Source organism: Sciurus carolinensis, chromosome 3 (genome assembly GCF_902686445.1).
Source record: "Sciurus carolinensis chromosome 3, mSciCar1.2, whole genome shotgun sequence".
Classification (NCBI taxonomy): Eukaryota; Metazoa; Chordata; class Mammalia; order Rodentia; family Sciuridae; genus Sciurus; species Sciurus carolinensis.
In genome coordinates, this window is record NC_062215.1 from 118,909,249 (window position 1) to 118,933,752 (window position 24,504).

Below are 24,504 nucleotides of genomic sequence, written 5' to 3' on the forward strand. Positions count from 1 at the left end.
CTTAGAACTCTGGCTAGATGGTATCTTCAACAAAGAGTAATATGTTTTTAGAGAAGTGGCAAGACAAAGGAGTTCGGGCTTCCAGATGTAGGAAATAGGGAAGGTAAGTTTATGGGAGTAAATCAATGAAGGAAGGTTTGTTTGTAGCTTCTTCTGATGCCATATCTGAGTTGATGACAGTTCTCTTCAGTGATGAACTTCTGTCCTTCCTTTACAGATAGCATCTTGGAGCTTTAATAGGCAGGTTTTTCAGTCTGCTACAGAATCAATAATTAACCCACATTATCAATGTGTGGGATTTTCGTGATGGGGCAGTTTATTTAAATTTTGGGAAAAGCAAATTGCACATTTTATATCCTGCTTCAAGGCAAACAGGAGGAGGGCAGGTAGCTTTTCTGACTCTGCTTTGATTGTCTTCATTTCTAATTAGGTATTTATGTCAAAGAAGAATATTTTGAGGTGATAAATTCTTATTTCCTTCACACCACATAAACATAACAAAAATACCAAAAACTATAGTCAGAAAATAGATGGGACTTTCTTTTATAAAAAGACATGACAGAAAAGAAAATCCAACTGCTTTTAAATACTATTTATACATTAATTATAAACCATAGTGGTAAAAGCTTTCCGAACATTGGCAAGAAAAGCTGAAAAATTGTTAGTCTTCCTTACGTTCTCTTGAAATTCTGCTAGGCACTCAAGATGAGGAGCACTATCTGAAACTAGAAGAAAAAAAAAATGGAGAAAATATAAATGAGGGTTTTACTGTGTGTGGGAGAGAAGTATTTCTAATGTAGATGCTTTCATTTGATTTGAATATCAATTACATTTTTCTGAAATGCTTTCAGCATAAAATGATACACTTGATTTTCACAAATTAACTATCTTTTGGACCTTTCCTTTGTTTAATCTCTAAATATTCAAATCTTAAATACTACAATCCTCTTTTAAATTTAAACAGATGGTATTCAAGGGATTGAAGAGCTTAGTGATGCAGAATACCATTTTCCACATCTTAAACCTATACATATTATATTTAGGTACTTAAACTGTCTTAACGGTTTAACTCTCAAGTCATTTTTCTCTGCAAAACTTTGGTCCAAATGACTTCTAGTTTCAGGCCACTGAATCAAAAAGAGAATGACTTTGAATGCCAATCCTTAATAACTTCAATTATAGAAAGAAATACCTAACGTTTTACTTAACAAGTAAAATGGAAGTCATTAAAAAATATGGATATTATTCCAGGAATGGTATTTACAGCCTATGAATCAAGTGAGGCACAAAGTCACAAATAACAGTGTGGCCCTCACGTGTAGCTATACCAGTAGGTGCGCTAGGAACAAGTCTCCAGTGAGGGTGGTCAGAGGAAAAGAATGATCCAGCTTTTTCTACCATCAAATTGTTCTGTGTTCAAGGGGAAGAAATTCAACCACCTTGGATTTCCAGCTCTTCAGTAGAAATTGTTGAGGACAAAGACCATGACCATAGCAGAGAAAGAATAGCAAAGAGAAATAGGTCCAAAATTTATCTTGTGGATTCTATTTTAATACACTATGAAATATTATGAAATTATAAAGTAATAAAGGAATTATAATTTACAGAAATTTGAAAAGCTAGGTAAAAGTTTTTTGAGTTTGCTTTTTAAAATCTACCACTCATTAGATTAGAAGATATTTACTAAAGAGGAAAAAAAAAAAAGGCAATTACAGATTAATCAGATTCTCAAAATAGATATTCAAAATCTATTCAAAAGGAACTGAATCATCAGGGCACATTAGAGAGTTAACTCAGCAGCTGACCCAGCAGTCTGTAAGCAATAAATACTTTAAATGATAGTATAGGTATGATGATCATTTCTTTTTAATTCTGATAAATCAATGATTACTTATACCGGGCCGTTAGAATAAAAAAGAGATAAACATATTTCCACACTTTTATTGTTGATGCTATTATCAACCATATATACATTACCTATAAATCAAAGGTTTTTCAGCCTGCTACAGAATAAATAACTATCATAAACATAATGATAAACATTATCATTATGTGGGTTTTTCATGATGGGATAGTTTGGTTATTTAAATTTATTTGAGTGATAGCAAATTATCACATTCTGATTATTTTACATATGACTTTAAAGTTGCTGACCTGGTTAAATTGTAATAATCACATTCAGGTAAATATATTCTTCATGCTCTTTTACAGCATTAGCTTCAATTTCTCTAAAAGGGTAATTCATATTTGCACATGAAGTTCAGTAATCTTTGGTCTTGTAGATTTTTCAGTCACTATGCCATCTTGGAGATATGTTACTTATTAAAGCTCCAAGATGATATCTATAAACCAAAATGATATTCATATCCTATAGGAGGCAATTCTCAAGAAGCAACACTAGCAAAGGAAGAATGGCCCTGGAATATGATTTCCCTTCATATTACTTTACATTCTGATTCAAATAACAACTGGGGATGCCAATCTTAAACACAAGTTAAGAAACGCTGAGTACACACCTTCATAGTCTCTTGCTTCATTTAGATGCAGGGAAAACATAAATGGACTCTCAGGATGCTTAGGGTCAATACCAGTGAATATAAACTGCAGTTTATCACCTGAAAAAAAAAAAAAAGATTATTTATTATGAAAATATTTTGGGAGAAACCAAAGCTTTCAATGGAGATAAGTTTTCCTAACCCTTTCTCTCATCAGTGTATGAACTACTAAGTATATGGAAATACTTAAAAATCGTTTCCAAATGTAGAAGTTAAAAATTAGTTCTAAAATACATTTTTAGTTTAAGTACAATGTTTAAGAACAAAGTTTAAGTAGTTTTTAATTTCAATGATATGCAATTACATATTTTTTGATGCCTGCACCAAAGTACTTGGTGTTTCTATGAATTTTTGATGCCTGTACCAAAAAATAGGTGAATTGGATATCATTGAAATTAATAGTTTTTGTCCTTTGAAGGACACTATCAAGAAAATGAAAAGAGATATCACATAAAATGGAAAAAAATATTGGTAAATCATACAACCAGTAAGTCTTGAATACACAATATATATTTTAAAATTCCTACAACTGAACAATAAAAAACAGAGACTCAAATAGATAATTGTATGCTAGTGTTCACAGCAGCATCATTCATAGTAGCCCAAAGTGGAAACAACCTAGTGACCCCAATAGATGAGTGAATAAACAAAATTTAGTATAATCATGCTATGAATATTGCCCAGGGATAAAAAGAAATAAAGCTTTGATACACACTACAACATGGATAAGCCCTGAAAACATAATTCTAGGAGAAATAAGCCAGACACAAAAGGACAAGTATTGTATGATTTCATTTATGTAAAAGCTAGAATAGACAAATTCATAGAAACAAAGTAGATTAGAGGTTATCAGGGACTGGGGGAAGGAAGAATAGGAAGTTATTACTTAAAGATACAAAGCTTCTGTTTAGGATGATAAAACATTTTTGAAATAGTTAATGGTTGGTGATGGTTGCACAATATTGTGAATATAATTAAATTACTGAATTGCACATTTAAAAATGGTTAAAATGGCAAACTTTATGTTATACATGTATTTTATTAGAATAAAAAAGCATTGTTGGGAGATCCATGCCAATCCAAACAGGTTTGGGGTCAAGCAATGGCAGATTAGAGAAAGGTTGTATTTCCAGTTGTTCTGTAGCTCAGGATTCAAGCAGTGGAAACACTATTTCTCAGAAAGGTGATGGGAATCTACTGGAACACTACAGGTTCATAGGGGAGAGAGATTGCTAGGCTAATAAAGCCAGGCAAGAGACAGTGCACCTTACTCCACACACACAAATTAACCACGCTCAAACTTTAGCCATACTTTACTACAAAAAGCAGAAGAGACAAAACCCCAAACTAACAACGAGGTTCCAAGTAGGAATGGCTAGGGGTGGTCCCTCAGGTCTAGTTAATTGGACATACACTCTTAAAACACAAACAGAATTAACACAAAGGCTGTGGACACCACACTTATGAGGAGTCTCAATTTAGATCATGCTAGAATACTTTAGCAAGAGAATGCTCACATTCCATAGAGTGGAAAAGAAATCCATCTCAATAAATGTATAAAACCTAATGCAGGAATACAGAAAATATTTTAAAAAAAAGATGCTATGATGCCTCTTAAAGTTTATAATTCACCAGCAATCGATCTGCCAAAAATTGAAGTGGATGAAATACCAGCTAAAGAATTCAAAAGAATGAGTATAAAAATGATCAATGAATTCCATGAGAACACAGAAAAACAACCAAATGAACTAAGGAAGTCAGTACAGGATATAAACGAGAAGTTCAATAAGGAGACAGAAATATTTAAAAAGAACCAAACAGAAATCTTGGAAATGAAACATGTAATAAACTACATAAAATGTTCCATTCAAAGTCTAAGAATAGACTATGCTGAAGACAGAATCTCAGAGCTAGAAGATGAAGAGGGTAACCTTGAATATTTATTGGTCTAACAACATTGAATATAAAAGGTCTCAACTCTCCAATTAAAAGATAAGAGCCAGAGATCCAGTGCAGATCCAGTGCTGCGCTCCGCATGGTTCCCCATCTACCAGTGTGTGGCAGCCTTCATCTCGGGACACCTCTGCCACCATCTTGGATTACTTTTACCACTGCTGCCACCATTTTTAGTTGGGGAAGCTTCCATCTTGGGACACATGCCAGAGACTAGAAGTTCATTATCAAGGTACCTACAGGTTAGCCACTGCTGTCACCACCAACTAGAGACAAGGTCTCTTCCATCTAGGGATAACAACCAGGACCTGAAAGATCATCACTAAGGGCCCTGCAGGCTTGGTTACATCTGAGGTATCCTTGCTAGGTAAGCTAATAGACACCATCTTGCTGCAGAGCAGGAGAAAGACTTGCAAGGGTTGGTAGGTGGGAAAGGGGGATAAGGGCATCTTGATCCCGACTTGTCCAGTCAACCAGTCCAGCACCCACTGGGATCCCAGAGACAACTTGGGCAGCACTTGCTGGGACCTGACATCAACCTGGTCCATGACTACCTACCCACATGGCACACATTAATCGCCTGGTCCAGCCAGTTTGGCAATCAACAGGGCCCTCCGTCTCCTCAATTCCTAACCTCCCAACCACCCCTAAGCCACCAACCCAGCCTAGTGCAGCTATGAGGCTGGTCCACAGTTCTAATGCCTGGTCCTGATTTGCCCAATACAGAACAGCATTCTGAGACAGGAGCACAGGTCCAGGCACTCAGCCCTCAGGACCTCTGGGGAGAGAGGTTTCTGACTGGGAAGTCGAAAGGGCAGGGGCAGGAGAGACTAAATTAGAGACCAGGAATTGTGGGGTCCACAAGTGAGGGACGAGGCTAAGACCAGGCTCCTGCATCACATAAGTGGACCCCAAAGGAGAGTCCCAGGATGCAGTATTCCAGAGGGACTGGCAATTGCTATACCCTGCCTCCAGGAGTCCCACCTCCAAGTCTTATTCTCCCACCTTAGTCACTTTAATCATCCTGAGGGTGGAGTTACCAGCAAACTGCAGACAACCCCACCTATTAGAAGAAAAGGGAAGCAGAGAACATATTGAACTCCAATGGAAACAATCATTTAATTTTCCATCAAAACTTTTTTTCCCCTATTTTGTTCTTTTTTCATTCCCCGCTCTCACATCCCCAACATCTTTGAAATCAAGCACTTTTCATGCATCAGGTTACTGAGGACTGGTAGGTTTGAATAGTATATTATACTTTTGTTGTAGATTCTTTTTATTTTTTACTCACTCTATTTTCCTTATTTATCTATTTCCTCAGAGTCTCTTTCTCTCTTTTCTCCTGCTAACAACCAACTTCTTTTGATTCCTCTTTCACTCTTCCTGTGATCTAATACCTCTATATTCTCACTTCTTACCTCACTAACATCATATCCTACATCCCTCGTCCATTCTTTCCTTGTCCACCATTAGAAATTGTAGACCTTATTGCAAACTTATTGTTCACATTTTAGATAATAACTGAACACATCATCTCTGTTTATTACAACAATACTGTTAATGTCTTAATAGGGGCTATATGGTTTAAGGCTGCATATTGTTTGAATTGGGCATTGCATTAATATTGATCTCCCCCTTAAAGGCAAGATATTGGAAACCTGCAAGTACACCATAAATCTATAGGGGGGAAACTGTAATACCACGGATCCCCAAGGTTAGAGGAGAAGACACAAACAACATTGAAAAAAAGGGAAGAAGGCGACACAAACAAACCAAGATGCTAGATTAATAGAATTCATTGACAGGAAGGTAGAAGAAATATCAGAAAAGGAGTTCAGAATGCACATAATTAAAATGATCTGAGAAGTAAATGATGATATGAGAGAGCAAATGCAGGCAACAAAACATGACTTCAATAAAGAGTTAAAAGAGCAAATGTAGGAAGGCAAAAGATTATTTCAATAAAGAGAGAGATTCTAAAAAAAAAAAATCCTTGAAATGAAGGAATAATAAACCAAGTTAAAAACTCTAGAAAGCATCACCAACAGACTAGATCACTTGGAAGACAGAACCTCAGACAATGAAGACAAAAATAGTTAATCTTGAAAATAAAGCTGACTACCCACAGGAGATGGTAAGAAATATTGAACAGAAGCTCCTAGAATTATGGAATAACATGAAAAGACCAAATTTAAGAATTGTTGGGATACAGAAAGACACAGAGATAAAAACTGAAGGAATGTACAATCTATTCAATGAAATAACATCAGAAAATTTCCCAAACCTGAAGAATGAAATGGAAAATCAAATACAAGAGGCTTACAGGACACCAAATGTAAAAACATTACAACAGATTCACACTAAAGCATAAGGTATATTATAATGAAAATACCCAGCAAATAAAATAAAGATAGAATTTTAAAGGCATCAAGAGAAAAGTATCAGATTACATATAGGGATAAACCAATTCAGCTATCAGTTAATTTCTCAGCCCAGACCCTAAAAGCTAGTAGGTCCTTGAACAACATGCACCAAGCTCTGAAAGAAAATGGATGACAACCAAGAATCTTATATTCAGCAAAACTAACCTTCAGATTTGATGAAGAAATAAAAACCTTCCATGATAAACAAAAGTTAAAAGAATTTACAAATAGCCTACACTGCAGAACATTCTCAGCAAAATATTCCATGAGAAAATGAAAAACAACAATGGAAGTCAGCAAAGGGAGGAACTACACTAAAGGAAAAGCCAATCAAAAGAGAAACCAAGTCAAGTTAAAAACCAAAAATAAGCCAAAATTACCAGTATGTGGGGGGAAAACTACACTCACACATTGCTGGTGGGACTGCAAATTGGTGCAAGCACTCTGGAAAGCAGTATAAAGATTTCTCAGACAACTTGGAATGGAACCACCATTTGACCCAGCTATCCCACTCCTTGGTCTATACCCAAACAACTTAAAATCAGCATACTGTGGTGATGCAGCCACATCAATGTTTATAGCAGCTCAATTCATAATAGCCAAATTGTGGAACCAACATAGATGCCCTTCAATAGATGAATGGATAAAAAAAAACTGTGGTATATATACACAATAGAATATTACTCAGTCATAAAGAAAAAAATAAAATTATGGTATTTGCAGGTAAAGGGATGGAGTTGGAGAATATCATGCTAAGTAAGATAAGCCAATCCCAAAAAACCAAAGAATGCTTTCTCTGATAAGTGAATGCTGATACATAATGGGGGTGGGGCAAGGGAAGAATGGAGAAACTTTAGATTATGCAGAGGGAAATGAGGGGAGGGGAGGGGACAGGGGTTGGGAAAGATGATGGAATGAGACAGATATCATTATCCTATATACATATATGAATGCACAAATGGTGTGACTCTACATCATGTACAACCAGAGAAATAAAAAGCTGTATTCCATTTGTATACAATGAATCAAAATGCATTATGTTGTCATGTAAACCAAATAGAACAAACAATTAAAAAAAAAAAGATTTGGTCCAGGAAGAATGAATTAAAAAACATTAATGGGAAGAGACCCACAAGTTGAAAGTGAATGGATGAAATTAATATACCATACAAATGAAGCCCCAAAACAAGTGGTAGTAACTACTCACATATTCAACAAAGCAACCTTTAAGAGATTAGAGACAAAATAATCCACTTCATACTGGTAAAGGGAACAATCCAACAAGAAGATGTAACGATAATAAATATTTATCCCCAAAATGTTGGTGTACCTTATTACATAAAACAGACACTAAAGATTAAAGATTAAAGATTCAGACAGACCCCAGTATAATAATATAGGGTGATTTCAACAGATCTTTCTCAACAATAGATAGGTTATGCAGACATAAACTCAGTAAAGACTCTTCAGACATAAAAAATATAAATCAAATGGAATTAACAGATATTTGTAAACTATTTCATCCCCAAACAGCCAAATACACTTTCTTCTCATCTGCTCATGGATACATCTCCAAAACAGACTATATTTTAGGTCACAAAGTTACTCTTAGCAAATACAAAAAACAAAACAAAATATAATTCCTTCCACTTTATCTGATCATAGTGGAATGAAATTATAAATCAATGCTAAGAAAAACCTAATGGAACTATATAAATACATGAAGATTAAACAATACACTTTTGAATGATGATGGGTGATATTAGAAATCAGGGAGAAAAATTAAAAATTCTTAGAATCAAACAAGAAGAGTTATGACACAACATACCTCTGGGACATTATGAAGTTGGTTCAAAAGGGGAAGTTTATAATTATGAGTACCTATGTAAGAGAATCAGAAAGATCCCAAATGAAAAAACCTAATGTTGTAACTCAAAGTCCTTGAAAACCAAGAAAAAAACAATTTCTAAACAGAAGAAAGAGAATAATTAAGATCAGAGCCAAAATCAATGAAATAGAAAATATAAAAATACAAAGAATCAATATAATGAACAAATGGTTTCTTGAAAAGATAGCAAGATTGATAAACCCTTAGTAAAACTAACAAAGAGAATGAGTAAAGACCCAAATTAATATAATTAGAGATGAAAAAGGAGAAATCACTCCAGACACCACAGAAATCTAGGGAATATTTTGAAAGTTTATACTCCAATAAATTGGAAAACCAAAAAGAAATTAATACATTTTCAGACACGTTTGACCTGTCAAAATTAATCAAGAGAACATAAAAATCCTAAATAGACCAACAGCTAGCAATGACATAGAAACAGTAATAAAAAGTTTTCCAACAAAGAAAAGCCCTAAACCAGATAGATTCTCAGCTGAATTCTTCAGAGCTTTAAAGAACTAATATCAGTGCTCTTCAAATTAGTCCATTAAATAGAAAATGATACAGCACTTCCAAATTCATTCCATAAGGCCAGTATTATCTCATACCAAAACCAGATAAAAGGATACATCAAGGAAAGAAAACTATAGACCCAGTATCCCTGATGAACTTAGATGCAAAAAACCTTAATGAAATATTAGTAAATTGTGTTCAAGAGCATATTAAGAAGATTGTACATCATGACCAAGTTGGTTTTATCCCAGGGTTGCAAGAATGGTTAAACAACTTAAAACAATAAATGTAATTCACCAAGCAAATACAATTAAGGAAAAAAATCAAGTAGTCATTTCAACAGATGCACAGAAAAAGCCTTTGAAAAAAGCTTAGCACCCATTCACAATTGGGGGCGGGGAACCTGAAGAAACTAGGGATAGAAAGAACTTACCTCAACACCATAAAGGTTCTTTAGGATAAAAACAAAGCCAACATAATAAGTGAATGGGGAAAAACTGAAACCATTTCCTTTAAAACCCAGAATAAGACACTCTCACTGCTCCTATTCAATATAGTTCTTTTTTTGGAGGGAGGGGTGCATTTTAAATTTGTTGATTTTTATTAATTGATCCTTTATAGTTATACATGACAGTAGAATCCACTTTAGCATAATTATAAAAGCATGGAATACATTTTGTTCCAATTCAGTCCCTATACCTCTCCTTCCCCTTCATTCCCCTAACCCCCTGTCCCCTTCCCTCTAATGTTCTTTCTGCCATTTACTAAGTTATTTTTTTAAATTAATTTCTTGTCAATATAGTTCTTGAAATCCTAGCCAGAGCAATTAAGCAAGAGAAGAAACTTAAACAGGAACAAATAGAAAAAGAAATCAAGTTATCTTTGCTTGCTGATAACATGATCCTATATCTAGAAGACCCAAGAACTCAACTAGACTTTTAGAGTTGATAAATTCAGCAAAGTAGCAGTTGACAAAATTAACATATAAACATCAATAGCTTTCCTATATATTAACAATAACTATGCAGAGAAAGATATCAGGAAATCAATTCCTCTCACAATAGCCTTGAAAAAATAATAAAATATGTAGGAATAAATCTAACCAAAGAGGTGGAAGACCTCTACAATGAAAACCAACACTGAAGAAAGAAACTGAAAAAGCTGTAAGAAAATGGAAAGACTTCCTCATTCATGGATAGGCAGAATTAGCACTGTTAAAATGACCATAACACCAAATGCAATATATAGAATGTACAGATTCAATGCAGACCCCATCAAAACACCAATGATACTCTTCACAGAAGCAGAAAAAATGATCCTAAAATTTATTTGGAAGAACAAAATACCAGCCAGGTGCAGTGGTACATGCCTGTAACTCCAGCATCTTGGGAGGCTGGGACAGGAGGATCGTGAGTTCAAAGTTAGCCTCAGCAATGGCAAGGTGCAAAGCAACTCAGTGAGATACTGTATCTAAATAAATACCAGCAGGGCTGGGGCTCAGTGCTTGAGTGCCCCTGAGTTCAATCCCTAGCATCCCCAGCAAAACAAAAACAAATACAGAAACAAAACAGACACAGAGACCAATGGCACAGAATAGAAGACACAAAGACAAACCTATAGTCATCTGATCCTCCACAAAGGTGCCAAAAATACATGTTGGAGAAAAGACAGTCTTTGTAAAAACTGGTGCAGGAAAAATTGGTTATTCATATGTGGGAGAATAAACTAGATCCTATCTCTCACCTTGTACAAAAGTCAACTCAAAGTAGATCAAAGATGTAGAAATTACATTAGAAACTAAGCAACTCCTAGAAAAAAACAGGGTCAACACTCTAACATGTAGGCGCAGATAATGACTTTTTCAATAGGATTCCTCTAAAGCTCAGGAAATAATGCCAAAAGTTAATAAATGGGACAAGATCAAATTTAAAAGCTTTTGAACAGCACATGAAACAATTAAGAATGTGAAGAGAGAACCTAGTCTTCTGACAGAGGATTAATATCCAGAATGGATAAAAAAAAACCCTTAACACCAAAAAATCAAATAACCCAGTTAATAAATGGGAAAATGAACTTAAATGACACTTCTCAAAAAAAAAGAAATACATATGTCTAACAAAAATATGAAAAATGTTCAACATCTTTAGCGATTAGGGAAATCAAACCAAAACGACCACTCACTCCAGTTAGAATGGGAGCCATCAAGAATACAAACAATAATGAATGCTGGAGAGGATGTGGAGAAAAAGGAATACTTTTACATTGCTGGTGGAACTATAAATTAGTACAAGGACTATAAATTAGTGTAAGTGCTATGGAAATCAGCATGGAAGTTCCTAAAAACACTAGAAATGGAACAACCATATGACCCGGTTATATTACTTCTCAGTATTTATCCTAAAGAAATAAAGTCAGCATACTATAGCCACACACGCCTACCCATGTTTATAGCAGCAAAATGCAAAATAGCCAAAGAAGGTGTCTGCCAATGGATGAATGGCTCAAGAAAATGTGGCCTATGTACATGATGGAGTTTTATTCAGCAAGAATGAAGCTATGTTATTTGCAGGAAAATGGATGAACATTAAGTTAAGCAAAATAAGCCAAACTAAGAAAATCAAGGGTCATGTGTTTTCTTTCCTACGTGGAAACTAGAGAGGAAAAAAGAAAAAGAGTGGTGGAAATCAAAGGGAGATCAGTGGAGTAGAGGAAAGAAACCAGGCATTGGGAGGAGGGGAGGAAAAGGGTTACTACTAGGGAATAATATTGGTCTAATTATAGTGTGATATTGTGTGTATGAATATGTAACAACAAATCTCACCATTGTGTACAACTACAATGCCTCAATAAAAAAAAAATAAGGAAAAAAGAAAAAACAAGCATTGTCAAATTTAATTTGAAACTTAGTTAGACTTAAATTTGATTTCCAAAAGACCTTCAAATGCTCCCAAAGGAGTAAATGCCTGGCAGAAGTTCAAGACAGCTGCCATAAAATATAAATTCACATGTATTTTTTTTCTATAGTATAAGAAATTAGGAAATTTCATTAAAAAAATTTTTAATGATAAATACCCTTCAGAATCTTCAAAAATACTGTCTTTAAAATAAAATAATTATGTCAGTACACCACATTTTTAAACTGTTAATAGTAATGGGAAGAATGCATGCCAAGGAAGAAACATTTCATAAGGTGCTCAGTTAGGCAAAATGAAGGATTTGTTTTTTCTTCCTCTGAGAATATAAAGGAAAAAAAAAAAAAAAGCTGAAGTGTTTTTCCTATTCTTTTACTCAACAATCAAACAGAACTCTTCTGTGGACATACGTGTGGAGGAATCTACACCCAACCCTTGCACCAAGCATTCAATCAGTTCTGCAGAGGACACCACCCAGCTGGTTGTCCCCTAATCAATTCAGAGTTGAACTGAATAGCTGAATAGGATTGTCTCCCTATTCAATTCAAATACTATCTATTTGGAGACTGCCTGTTGCCACAATCCCCTCCTGTTCAATTAATTTGCTTGAGCAGCAAACAACTCCAGAAAACACTTTATGTATTTACTACTTTATTACGAGGAATATTACAAAAAAAAAAGAGATGAGAGATTTATAGGGCAAGGTTAAGAAGGGGCCTGGAGCTTCTATGCCCTCTACCGTGCACCACCATCCAGGAAAGTCTTCATGTGCAGCTGTCTCAAAGGTTCCAGACCCAATCTTTTTATGGAAGCTTCATTATAGAGGAATGAATGATTAAATCACTGGTCATGGATGATCAACAAACCCAACCCCCACCCCCTCATCCGTCCTCAGAGGTTGGAGGGTAGAGCAGAAAGTCCCAACCCTTTAATCCTGCCTTTGTCTTTTAGATGACCAGCCACCATCCTGAAGCTAGCAAGAGGCTGCCAGACCAGTCAAGACAACAGGATACAAAAAGACATTTATTACTTTAGTGATTCCAAGGATTTTAGGAACTGTATGTCAGAAATTTGGGAGAAAGATCAAAGAGCTATCTCATCATATCACACTTCCTTAAAACATTATTTCCTGACTTTGATATGCTATGATAAGGTTCTATTTAAAATCTAAAAATAATTTTAAAGGTTTAAAACAGGTTGGTTAAAAACAAACTAAACAAAACAAAAAAGCACCCCAGGAAGACAGTGAATAAAGTTCAGAGCTGAACCTTTTATTTTCATCAAACCAAAAGGTTATCAGTTTTTTTTGTTATTAAAAACTTACTCCACCTGATGGAAAAACAAGACTAATAGGTACATGGGTAAAGGACTCAAATAAAATAAAACGAATGAACAAATAGAAAAAAATGTCATCTATTTCTTCATTAAAGAAATGCCCTTTTTAAAAAAACAAAAGTTCTATTTGTAATGTATAAAGCTCCTCCCCCGCCCTTTCCGTTGCAGCCATTTCCCCCGCCTCCCTTTCTTCCTTTCACCTTTTCTTTCCTTCATTTTCTCATGCTTTAATGACCATTATCATTATTCTTCTAGGACTTTTGTTTTTCTTAAATGCTATATTTTTGAGTTCACGATTTTGATACTACATACCTAGGTTAATGATATTTGATCAGTTCTTTTTATCCAACTCTGGAGTTATTTTTGAACATCTGTTACACTGCAATGGAGATAAACATTACAAGGCCTTTTGTGTTAAATATAAGCATGCATAAAAATTAAAATTTAAAAAAATGGATCCAAATAGTTTTAATTCACATGATTTAAAAAGGTTCAATTTAAATTGGGTAAACTAATAGAAGTAAAATGTCTTTAAAATTAACTCACAAGTCTCTAGGTGGTCACACTAATAAAATGTTGATGTTTATAAAATATCTAACATCAATTTTTCTAGGACTTTTCTTCAACAGGAAAGAGACAGCAAATACTGTTTACACTTGTCTGACATCTGGTTTTTTTTTTATACTTGTCTGATATCTTGGTTTTTTTTTTTTACAATAAGATGAGTGAATTAGAGTTGACATGTATGGGATTACTCAAACGTGTTTGTTAGAGACATCTAATTAATTTACAAAGTTATTCCATGTAGTAACATACTTAATAACATTATTCTCTGTATATTAAATGTGTTCATATTTTCCAGGTATACAGGCCTTTAAAGCAGAAAATTTATCAAGCTGCTATATTCCAAATTAAATTTGTCTGTAATGGTAAATCTATCATTTAATGTTCTATTATAGGACCTGTCATCAATAGGGTATATGTAAAATTCGTTAAATGTATTTCTAAAAGTTATTGAAAGCCTGATTTATTTAAAGGTTAAACATGAAAGCATTTTGCCACTTTGCCACACAAAAGGAAACTTAAAAGCTCTCTCAGTCTTTCTTTAATTCATGTTTTAGATATAATGGTAAATTGTGTTAACTAATGTTCATATAGACTCAGGAGTCAATATATGTAAACTTCTTAAAATAACATTTAAGAAAGAGTGTAATGCACAGTAGCAAAAATGGGACAACAGTGACTGAGATTGGGGTCTCTGATGACCTCATGGCTGTGGCATGCCTGGTGCCTGGGTGTGCTCCTGTGCAGGGGCACAAGATGTCTAACTGCTGTGGCAGTACATTGATCTCAGGCACACAGCTCTTGGGCAGGAAGGAATTCTTTTGCTACATAACCAGTGTTTCATCAGCTCCCTTCTCTGGTTCCTGCCCACCCAACAGTAACTTTGAACAGTGGACTTCCTTAAGAGCTACACAGAACTCCTAACATTGCACTTTGCAGCTCTGAAAAAAGTTATGTTAATGTCCTAGTCTCTGTAACTTTCCTGAAAACAAAGAATAATGCTTACATACATATATAAAGATTGCTGACATAACTCTTTAGATCTGCATTTCCATCAGAGAACAGAGCTCCATCTGATCTCAGATTAATCTTCAAAATCTGTGTCTATAAACCTTTATTTTCTAAATACTCCTTTGTCCCTCACTGAACTTGAGAATTTGGTCATGCTGGTCATGGCAAAAGAGGAAAAATTAGCTTCAGGATTAGAACATTTTACCTAAGATTTGTGAAAAGCACCTCCTTACCTGAGATAAGGCTCTACCTCACAACCCTGCTACACATTAGAATTGCTCCAAAGTAAGCCAGACTTTAACTCATTTAAAGTTGTGTTCAAAAGTTTGATGTTTGTTGTAAAGATTACGGTGATCTCAAACGGGATATAACTCAGCCAAAATTCAAGATAGCTATTGCACAAACTGAATGTTTTACTGTTGGTGATTCCATTTTGTATTTTCCTTGTAAACTCTGTTGCCTGATTAATATTTTGCAGAAGTACACCACAGATTAACTTGAAAAGCCATCACCTATAGGACAGATAATGCAGATCCCAATTAGATAAAAGGGGGTAAATAACTGTAGACATTATAGACATTGAAGCTAAAGTCCAGTACTCTTACTTTGTGACTGGTGAGACTGACTTGCTTGATGGTTAAGATCAAACTTAGAGATTGAGATTAAACAGAGGTCAAGAAAAGTCCATATTTGGGTCTTGTCCTCAAAGTCAGCCTGAACCCAGGGAATAAGAGGACTTCTCTAAGGAGGTTTGTAACTCTGGGTCACACAACCTCCTGATCAAGGAGATTGATGAAGCCACTAGAGGAAAAGCCACTCAGTGCACCTGCTGCAGAGGAGGGTCAAGGAAAAAGGGAGACATCCCTGGTGCTTTCAAGGGAAGCCACCTCATCGAGGAGACCCTGTCTAACCAATGGCACTAATGGAGTTAAGAAGCTGCTCTTAAGTTCTCTATGAGTGACCCCTGTGGAAACTCAGTTGACTCTTTAACAGACAGGAACAGGTCACTTTGACCAACTTGATCTTAAACACCTAGCAAAACAGATAAAACCAAAATATAGCCATTCTTGGGCATTTAAAAGAAATAATACTTAAATGTAACTTAAGATGTACACTTGTGTTAGCCCACTAGAATAAAGACTAAAAGCTACAAGAGAGATTCTTAGGCAAATGTGTCTGATAACTATCAAAAGAAACTGCCAGAGTCAGAAGTTTTAGTCAGTTTAAGGCCTACAGACACAGGTAGGCTTAATCTATGTTTGCTAGTAACAGAAGTATAGAGATCTCTACTAAATGTTATGTTTACATTCCTGATAACCTGGACAATGTTAAAGTTCCCAAATAAAGGCCTTATCCTTTCCAGCCTTTGCTAGGCCTTGTTATGGAACAACTTCTCAGTTCTTCCACCCCCTGGTGAGGAATTATTGACTTCTGTCATCTTTATGATATGCATTGGCATGTTCCAGATTCTGCAACATTTATATTATATCAATCTCATTTCAGTACTCATGTCTTTTTGTTCTTCTCTCATAGAAGCACCCATCCCCAGATGCCTTTACAACCTGCTCTTCCCAACCGGACTTCTACCATGGACCCCTCAATTGACCCGATTTCTAAAAAGGGAACTCCAAACTCCTTGCCCCATGCTGCCCCCTTCCAGCTCGAAGAAGCCAGATTGGTCATCACCCCCTTTCCCTACAGCAGTGAAGGAGTTCCTAAAATTAGAGGGGTGAATGAAGTCAGAATTGGGGACAGGCAGTTAGTGTAGAAATAGGGGATCAGTTAAATCGAGGAAATGAAGTCCATGAAAACCATCTGCCTTTGGAAGTCTGGAAGGAGAATGGACTTTTTACATCTCATCTGCAAAACCAGCCCCAGTCACTTAGGCAGGAAGGAGAGAGAAGGCTTTGGAAAAAACTGGAGAACAAAAGATTTTCTTATAAAAACAGAAACGGGGTATGTAATGTATAAAGCTGCTCCCCCGCCCTTTCCGTTGCAGCCATTTTCCCTGCCTCCCGACCACTTGTCAATCTGTGAACATCCTAGCTAGCTATTGGTTCATCAGTCAGCTTGCAAGTATCCTTCTCCGTTATTGATCCCCTGTTAGCCCGGTGGAATTCAACTGCTTCATGATAGCTACCCCGCCAGCTTTTCTCATCTTTCTGTTTCTCCTCCTCACTTTCTCTATCCTCCTGGCTTTCACACTCTCTCTAGTGTGCGCCCTTTCTCATTCTCTTTCTTTTCCTCTCATTTTCTCTCTGACCCTGCAGGGAGACACTCTGTTTGCTTAATAAACTCCCTTATGTGATTTCCCGTGTCCGGCGTGGTTTCCGTGGGATCCCTTACACTATTCATGTCTAGTTAGCTGACAAAACAATAACAAAAGCTTTTTAGAAACAATTCTGGTGATAAGAGAAAAATTCAGAGATGTCCTCAATTTGATTTTAAGTGCCAGAGGACTGGGGGAAGATACTCAGTTAACCAACTACGGGCCAAGGCTTATTCACATTCTTGAATGTATGTTACAACTTTACCTCAGGCCCCATCACAACCCTCTAGGTGCCAACACCTCAGTAGAACCCCAACCAATCTAAAAGTAGTAATTACTTTTCCTTACAAACCATCCTTCTATCCTAAACCTCCACCCCCTTTTCATAATCCCTTCCTTCTTAACTATAGCCAACAACGTAGGTTCAACATAAACAACTTACACCTTCTTTCCCTAAATTTTCATGATTAGAAAATGTTCTTGGATCTGGCCTGGTATTTGTTGCTATAGGAACTTGTTTCAAGATGGGTCATTTCTTTCTGGCTAGCATCTGTAACTGCTTGCTAAATTCTTTTATTTCAGGGATTTCTTGGTCTCAAGAGTTTTGGTTTCACACTGGCAAGAGTATAATGAAATGGGTTTTCTAGGACATTATAGATAGATAGGCATAAAAGAATTAACAAAGCAGGTCTGAGATGGGTCTCCTCAGAACCTTGGAAAGCCCTGTTTGCCAGGTGGAACCTTGGTTGGTGTCTTGGGTCCCCTATCACCCAGGTGTGATAATTTACTTGGACTTGCAAAAGAAGACAACAAAGTCAGCAAAGGAAAACGATGTGTGGAATAAAGTTCAAGGAAACCCAGACACAGCTTCCAGAGTCTCTAATGAGTTTCCAGTAGACAATACTTTATCACATGTAATATCACAACTTGATGCTTGAAGGAATTAAGTGTGTCCTGTGTGATTCTCCTGGGAAAGGATTCTAGACATCATGTGCTTAGTTTCCCCCTAGATTGCACCGTGTGCCTTTTTTTCTGTGCTGACACTATTTTATTTCCTCTTGCTTCAATCAATCTTAGCCATGAGTACAATTCTGTAACAGCAATTCTCCCTTATCTGTGTTTCAGTTACCTACAATCAACAAAGTTCCAAAAACATTAAATGGAAAATCAGAAATAAACATCACATAAGTTTAAAATTGTGCACTGTTCTGAGTAGTGTGATGAATCTCATGTCATCCCAGTGTCTACCTAGGACATGAGAAATCCCTTTGTCCAGCATAACTATATATAACACCTGCCTCATTAAGGTCATTTAGCAGCCATCTCAGTTATCAGATTAACTGTCACACTACTGCAGTACTTATGTTCAAACAATCTGTATTTCCCCTAATGACCCCAAAGTCCAAAAATAATGATGGTGGTAATTTGGATATGCCACAAGAAGCCAAGGATATACTAATTCCATTAAGTGAAAAGGCAAAGTATCTCCTACGTATATAGGTACAAGAAAAATATAGTAAATAAAGGATTCAATACTATCTGCAGTTTCAGGTATCAACTGGGCATCTTGGACAGTAAATCCTCTACTCTGTGGCTAAGGGAGAAGCATTATATATTCTGAGTCCTAGAGAATCACTAAACCTAAGGGTGATCTTAGGGAGAACCAAAACAATAGGCATTGCCATAGAGTAGCGATATATACATGTACCAGTCATAAAAATATTCATGTGCTTTAAGTCAGTAATTCCTCCTTGGGAAGTAATTTCATGGAAATTATATAAGAAACTGGGGAAGACTACGTTTGCTATAGTATTTCTAAAATGGAAAAGCTGGGAAAATCCAAATACTATTAGAAGCAATGTATTTGTTAAGCAATCAATAAAAGATGGAATAAATTGTGCTACATTAATAGAACAGATGATTATATCACCATTTTAAAATGACCAATTTGGGGGCTATAGCAACAAATTGTATTCTTTTCCCCTATTTTCTAAATAGTTAATAATGTCATTATTTTAATTTAAAATATTTTTAAAATTCTCCTTTATTTAAGATGTTGGTTTGGATATGAGGTGTTCCCCAAAAGCTCCCATATTAATGCTAGAATGTTTAGAGGTGAAATGATTGGATTGTGAGAGCTGTAATCTAATTAGCCCATCCTAGTTTGAATGACTGGATGGTAACTATGGGCAGGTGGGGTATGGTTGGAGGAAGTAGGCCACTGGGGATGTGCCCTGGCAGGGTGAGTCTTCTCTATGGCCCCTTCCCCTCCCTCTCTCTGTTTCCCAATCACCTTGAGCTGAGCAGCTTTCCTTCACTGGCCCTTCCATCTTGATGTGGGGCCTCACTTTGGGCCCAGAGCAATGGAGTTAATGGATTGAGACCTCTGATACCATGAGCCAAAATAAACTTTTCCTCCTTTAAGTTATTCTTGTTGGGTATTTTGGCTACAAAGGTGCAAAAGCTAACTAAAACAATATACTTTCTCTAATCTTCTATATTTTACTTATATTAATATACTCACCATAAATTTTTCTAATTTCTAGTCCCAGTCGATCTTTATACAAATCTGCTGATTTCTGTAGTCTTTTCAATCTCTCTTCATTAGCTTTGTTAGCACTAGAAATAGCTATAATTAAAAAACAAAAAATGTTTCAATATATTTTTGTTGTTTTCATTTCTGTTTGCATTACTGGGGACTGAACATGCACTAAGCTATATCTCCAGTCCTCTTTTATTTAACACACTAAGTTACTCTGGCTAGCCTCAAACTTGTGATCCTCCTGCTTCAGCCTTCTAAGTAATTGGGATTACAGGAATGCACCATGGTACTTGGCTTGTATCACATATTTTAAATAACAATGCTCTTTTTCAATTAATTTTAAGAAATTTGAAAACAAATATAAAAATGATGCAAAACTAATATATCTGCTAAAATTTATTCACTTACTATCTTCTGATAGTATAAAAGGAGTTTCTATTCATTCAAGATTAGAGGAAAAATTGCTTGAGATGCAGGTAATTAGGTCAGGGATTTGTATGGCTAACAAAGAAATAGGCTTCTTTTATCTACTTTGGTTTTTCAAGATAGCTAAGGATATACTAATTGCTTCATGGGGAAGAAGAAACTATTCTATTCCTTTAGGTATAACTATTTCTCATGAGAAAATGACTGATTTCATGCTAATTACAATTTTTAATTTTAAGTTAGCACAATAATCCCTAAGTAATACTTGGCAGATAAAAAAATAATTTCACGATTTAGTCTTAGATAGAACTCTACAAGAAAAAAGCATTAACAAAACAAACTTGTTACTTCCAAGAGATTTGAAGAATTGATTGCTTAGTTTGTGGGCAAGTAAGGCTCCTTTCTAAGTGAAGAAAAGGTAGTACAGGACAGGATTTTAGACAGACTATGCAGCATAACAAAGTGCATACATTACCTGGCAGAGAACTTATAGTCAATAAATATTTGTTGCATAAATCACACGAAGGCCTCTCTATAGCAAATCTTATTTAGTGACACTCTCTCCCACTCTGCTTAATTAAACCCTCACATCAATGTCATCATTACTCTGGTTATAACAAATTGCAGGACAAAGACTTTCAAGTAAAACAAAAGAAAGTAAAATTCATTTAACTTTCCCGATACCTTACAGAGGTGAGCAGATGGCTATATCCTCAGGTATATTATCCATTTCTAACAATGAAACAGAAGAGGCAGGATGTACATAACTGTGAACCATTACCATTTTCAAAGTTAGACTAATGTTTTAAATATGTTTATAACTGGAAACTTACTTTCTTTCTTTCTAAAATATTCTTCCTTAAGATCCTGGATTTTTGCAGTTAGTACTTCTAGTTCCTGCTTTTTGCCTTTTACTTCAGTGATCAACTTTAATAGATTCTCCTTTTTTTCTTGAATGAGCTTATTCTGCCTGCAAATCTCTGCAAGAAGCACAAGGTATTAACTATAATATACATGCTTTGCTGTCTGACACACAGCTAAAACAATAAAAAAAATTGACTTTCAAAAGATTAATGCCTTGATAAGCATCTCCTCATTATTCAAACATTTTAAGACAAAGGGAAAAAAAAAAACAATTAAAAAACCCTAATGTATTCTTTCCTACTTGTCTTTGAAAACAAGAAATGGAGAGACAGAAATGTTTTTTTAAAATGAGTACACCAAATTAAACAATGACACAGAAAATCAGAAGATCATGATCCTTGCAGATCCCCATTCCAAGTAAGCACTTAAATAAAATCTACCACCAAAGACAACCAAACTCTAGAAAAATAGTTTTACAGTGCCTTGAAGAATCAGCTAGTACTTATGTTATATAAATTATTTGGAAACATACTAAAAAGATAGAAGGAAGGAAAGGAAGGAAAGAAGATAGGCAGGCAGGCAAATCTTACCAAATTGGCACAATTCAGAAACTAACTCAATAAAAGTAGCACTGTCCCACTATCCACAACCATAGAAACTAACTTCACTTGAAAACATAGGTGTCAAAATGCTTAATAAAATAACATATTAAAAATAATCTCCTAAGGGCAAATATATATATTAGAGAGACAGATGGATAGATAGAGAAGGTGCAATATTAGCAAAATTCATCCCATAAGCAGGCATTTAAAAGATGCTTTATACAAATTCAGTACCCATTCCTGATACTGATTCTTCAACTAGATACAGAAAGGCATTTCTTTAACATGATAGAAATAAAAGAAAAACCTTTCAAATCCCATATGCTTAAAGAGAAACACTAAAAGTCATGTCTAAAAGGAACAAAAGTACCTGCTATTATTGTTATTTAATATTTTTCTTTAGAAGTTTCTGTCCAATACAAGATATATTTAATTGGTAAAAGTACTGGAAAGGAAAAAATAACTTCATTATATGTAGGCAATAAGCATCTATCTACAATACTTTAAAAATCTACTGAAAGTTCATCAGAATTTGTGTTTTACCACAAAAATCAACAGCTTTCATAAATAACAATAATTAATGTACAAATGACAACAGTTATGTTTATGCTAATAACTTTAATATTAGTTTTTGCTATTTCATGCTATTTTTCAGTACCAAAATACTGGCTTTCTATAGCTATTTGATACTGACAAGCACCTCGTTTCCCTTTCTTGGCTTTAATCCCTCTAGCTATCCCATGTCCTTGTCACTATCTCTACAAGCCCTCCTAGCTCTGTTAACCTGTTGGCTTTTACAAGTACCCAAACCCCTCATACACATGTTCAGCATAAAATAGGAACAAAGCCTGTACATTAAACTGGCCAGGACTATTTGCTGGGAAAAAGAATAACCCTAGCAGAGCTACTCCTTCCTTTGTTGGCTGGAAAATAAACACAACTGCTCTACTTGGGGCCTACTGCCGGGAGACAAAGGTCCCCAAAGTGCCAATCAGGAGGCTAAATAGGACAGGATGACACTAAAAGCCTAAGAACTCTAGGGTAGAAGGTAAGAGGTCAAAGAAATAAAGCCAGTAGAGCTCTATATTATGCTTCTGAATTTATGAATTAATTACTAACATTTAAATAAAATCTGAACCCTTCAAAATACAATGCCATTAACCCGTAGTACTGCATTATACTAAATAATCCAAAATATCTGTATTGTCATTTAATTCCAGTATTATAATTACAAGTGAGTATGTGTTCCAAGGATAAGTGATTATAGGAAGTTTTTTTTTTTTTTTTTTTTAAGTTAAATAAATCCATCACAAAACTTCTAAGGACCTTAAATACCATGAATCTTCAAAAGGGAAATGGCACTATGACCTTTTTCCAAATTGAACTAAGCATTGAATTCTTTGCTTGAGGAACATCTCTCAAGACCAGGAAGCAAGAAAGTCTCATTAACAGTGATAACAAACAACACATTCAAGAATAATCTAGATCAAGAAATATTTAGATTTTGTATGAAAAATACTATAACACTTATCTGAGACACATTTGACTTGGATACCTGACATGATACTTCATGCTTCTAAATATCATAAAGATGCCAACATTTCCCAAATTCACTTCTTCATCTAACACAGTGCCAGTGGAACTGTGGGGGTGGGGGTGGGGCAAGGGATGATCTAACAAAATTAAATTTGTCTGACAATACACAGGTGAGAATAGTTAAGAAAATGTAAAGGGAAAATATCAAGGAAAGAAACCTTCCCTATCACATACAGTGTTTGTTGCTGAGACACTTACAGTAGTGGGGTGCTAGGTAAAGAACTTACATAGAGTTCAGTAAAACAAAAAAGAAAACCTCAAACAATTATTAGTTCTATTTAGGGAGTCAGTATGATAAAGGAAATATAAAATCAGTGATCAAGAGGTAGATTATTCCTTAAACAGTACTATAATCCAAATTGAATTTCATATTTATTAAATATCTATATATAAAACTCATAAAACTTGAAAAGCAGTATTTGTGAATTTTATATTAAAGTTCTATGGGAAAAACTCTTGAAACTTGAAAAGCAGAAAATTTTTATAAGATATTATATATAACTTATATAAGGTAATATGTATATATATGAATTTATTTTAGGTTCACAATAATGCTATCATACATGTCTTGTTCTTTTTGGTTTTTTTTCCTGTGGTACTAGAGATTGAACTCAGAATCTTGAACATGCTAGATTTATTCTAGCCCTTTTTATTTTTTATCTTGAGACAGAATCTCCTTAAGTTGCTGAGACAGGCCTTGAACTTGAGATCCTCCTGCCTCAGCCTCCTGAATCGCTGAGATTACTGGTATACACCACTGCATGGGGTTTTTATTATTTTTTAAAAGAAGAGGAATAAAAGGACTTAGCAGTTTAGTAACTTTTCCAAAGCTATATCTGCTAGGCTGCAATGAATAAAAAGACCTGGATTCAAACTCAGACCTTGACTTCAAAGGCATGCTTTTGTTTGTTAACTATCCTCCTCTAGCAATGGGTTATTATTTAATATAAACAAGACAAAAACAAATTCCTGAGGCATTGGGGAACCAGAAAAGGGAGAAACAGACAAAAACAAAATGCAGATGGCTAATAAATAGGAAAGATAATTTAAT

General features: G+C 35.2%; 1 protein-coding gene across 2 annotated transcripts in view; it reads right to left on the reverse strand.

The window, feature by feature from the left end:
* Nucleotides 1–519: 519 nt before the first annotated feature.
* Nucleotides 520–24,504, reverse strand: part of Spc25 (SPC25 component of NDC80 kinetochore complex) — a 29,417-nt gene continuing 5,432 nt past the window's right edge. For both annotated transcript variants that reach the window (XM_047546928.1, XM_047546927.1), the window contains exons 4-7: nucleotides 21,225–21,371; nucleotides 19,948–20,052; nucleotides 2,517–2,615; nucleotides 520–725 (exon numbers count right to left, since the gene is read on the reverse strand). In XM_047546928.1, the coding sequence (XP_047402884.1) occupies nucleotides 601–725; nucleotides 2,517–2,615; nucleotides 19,948–20,052; nucleotides 21,225–21,371 (476 nt within the window). In that variant the 3' untranslated portion in view covers nucleotides 520–600. The remainder of the gene's footprint in view (nucleotides 726–2,516; nucleotides 2,616–19,947; nucleotides 20,053–21,224; nucleotides 21,372–24,504) is intronic.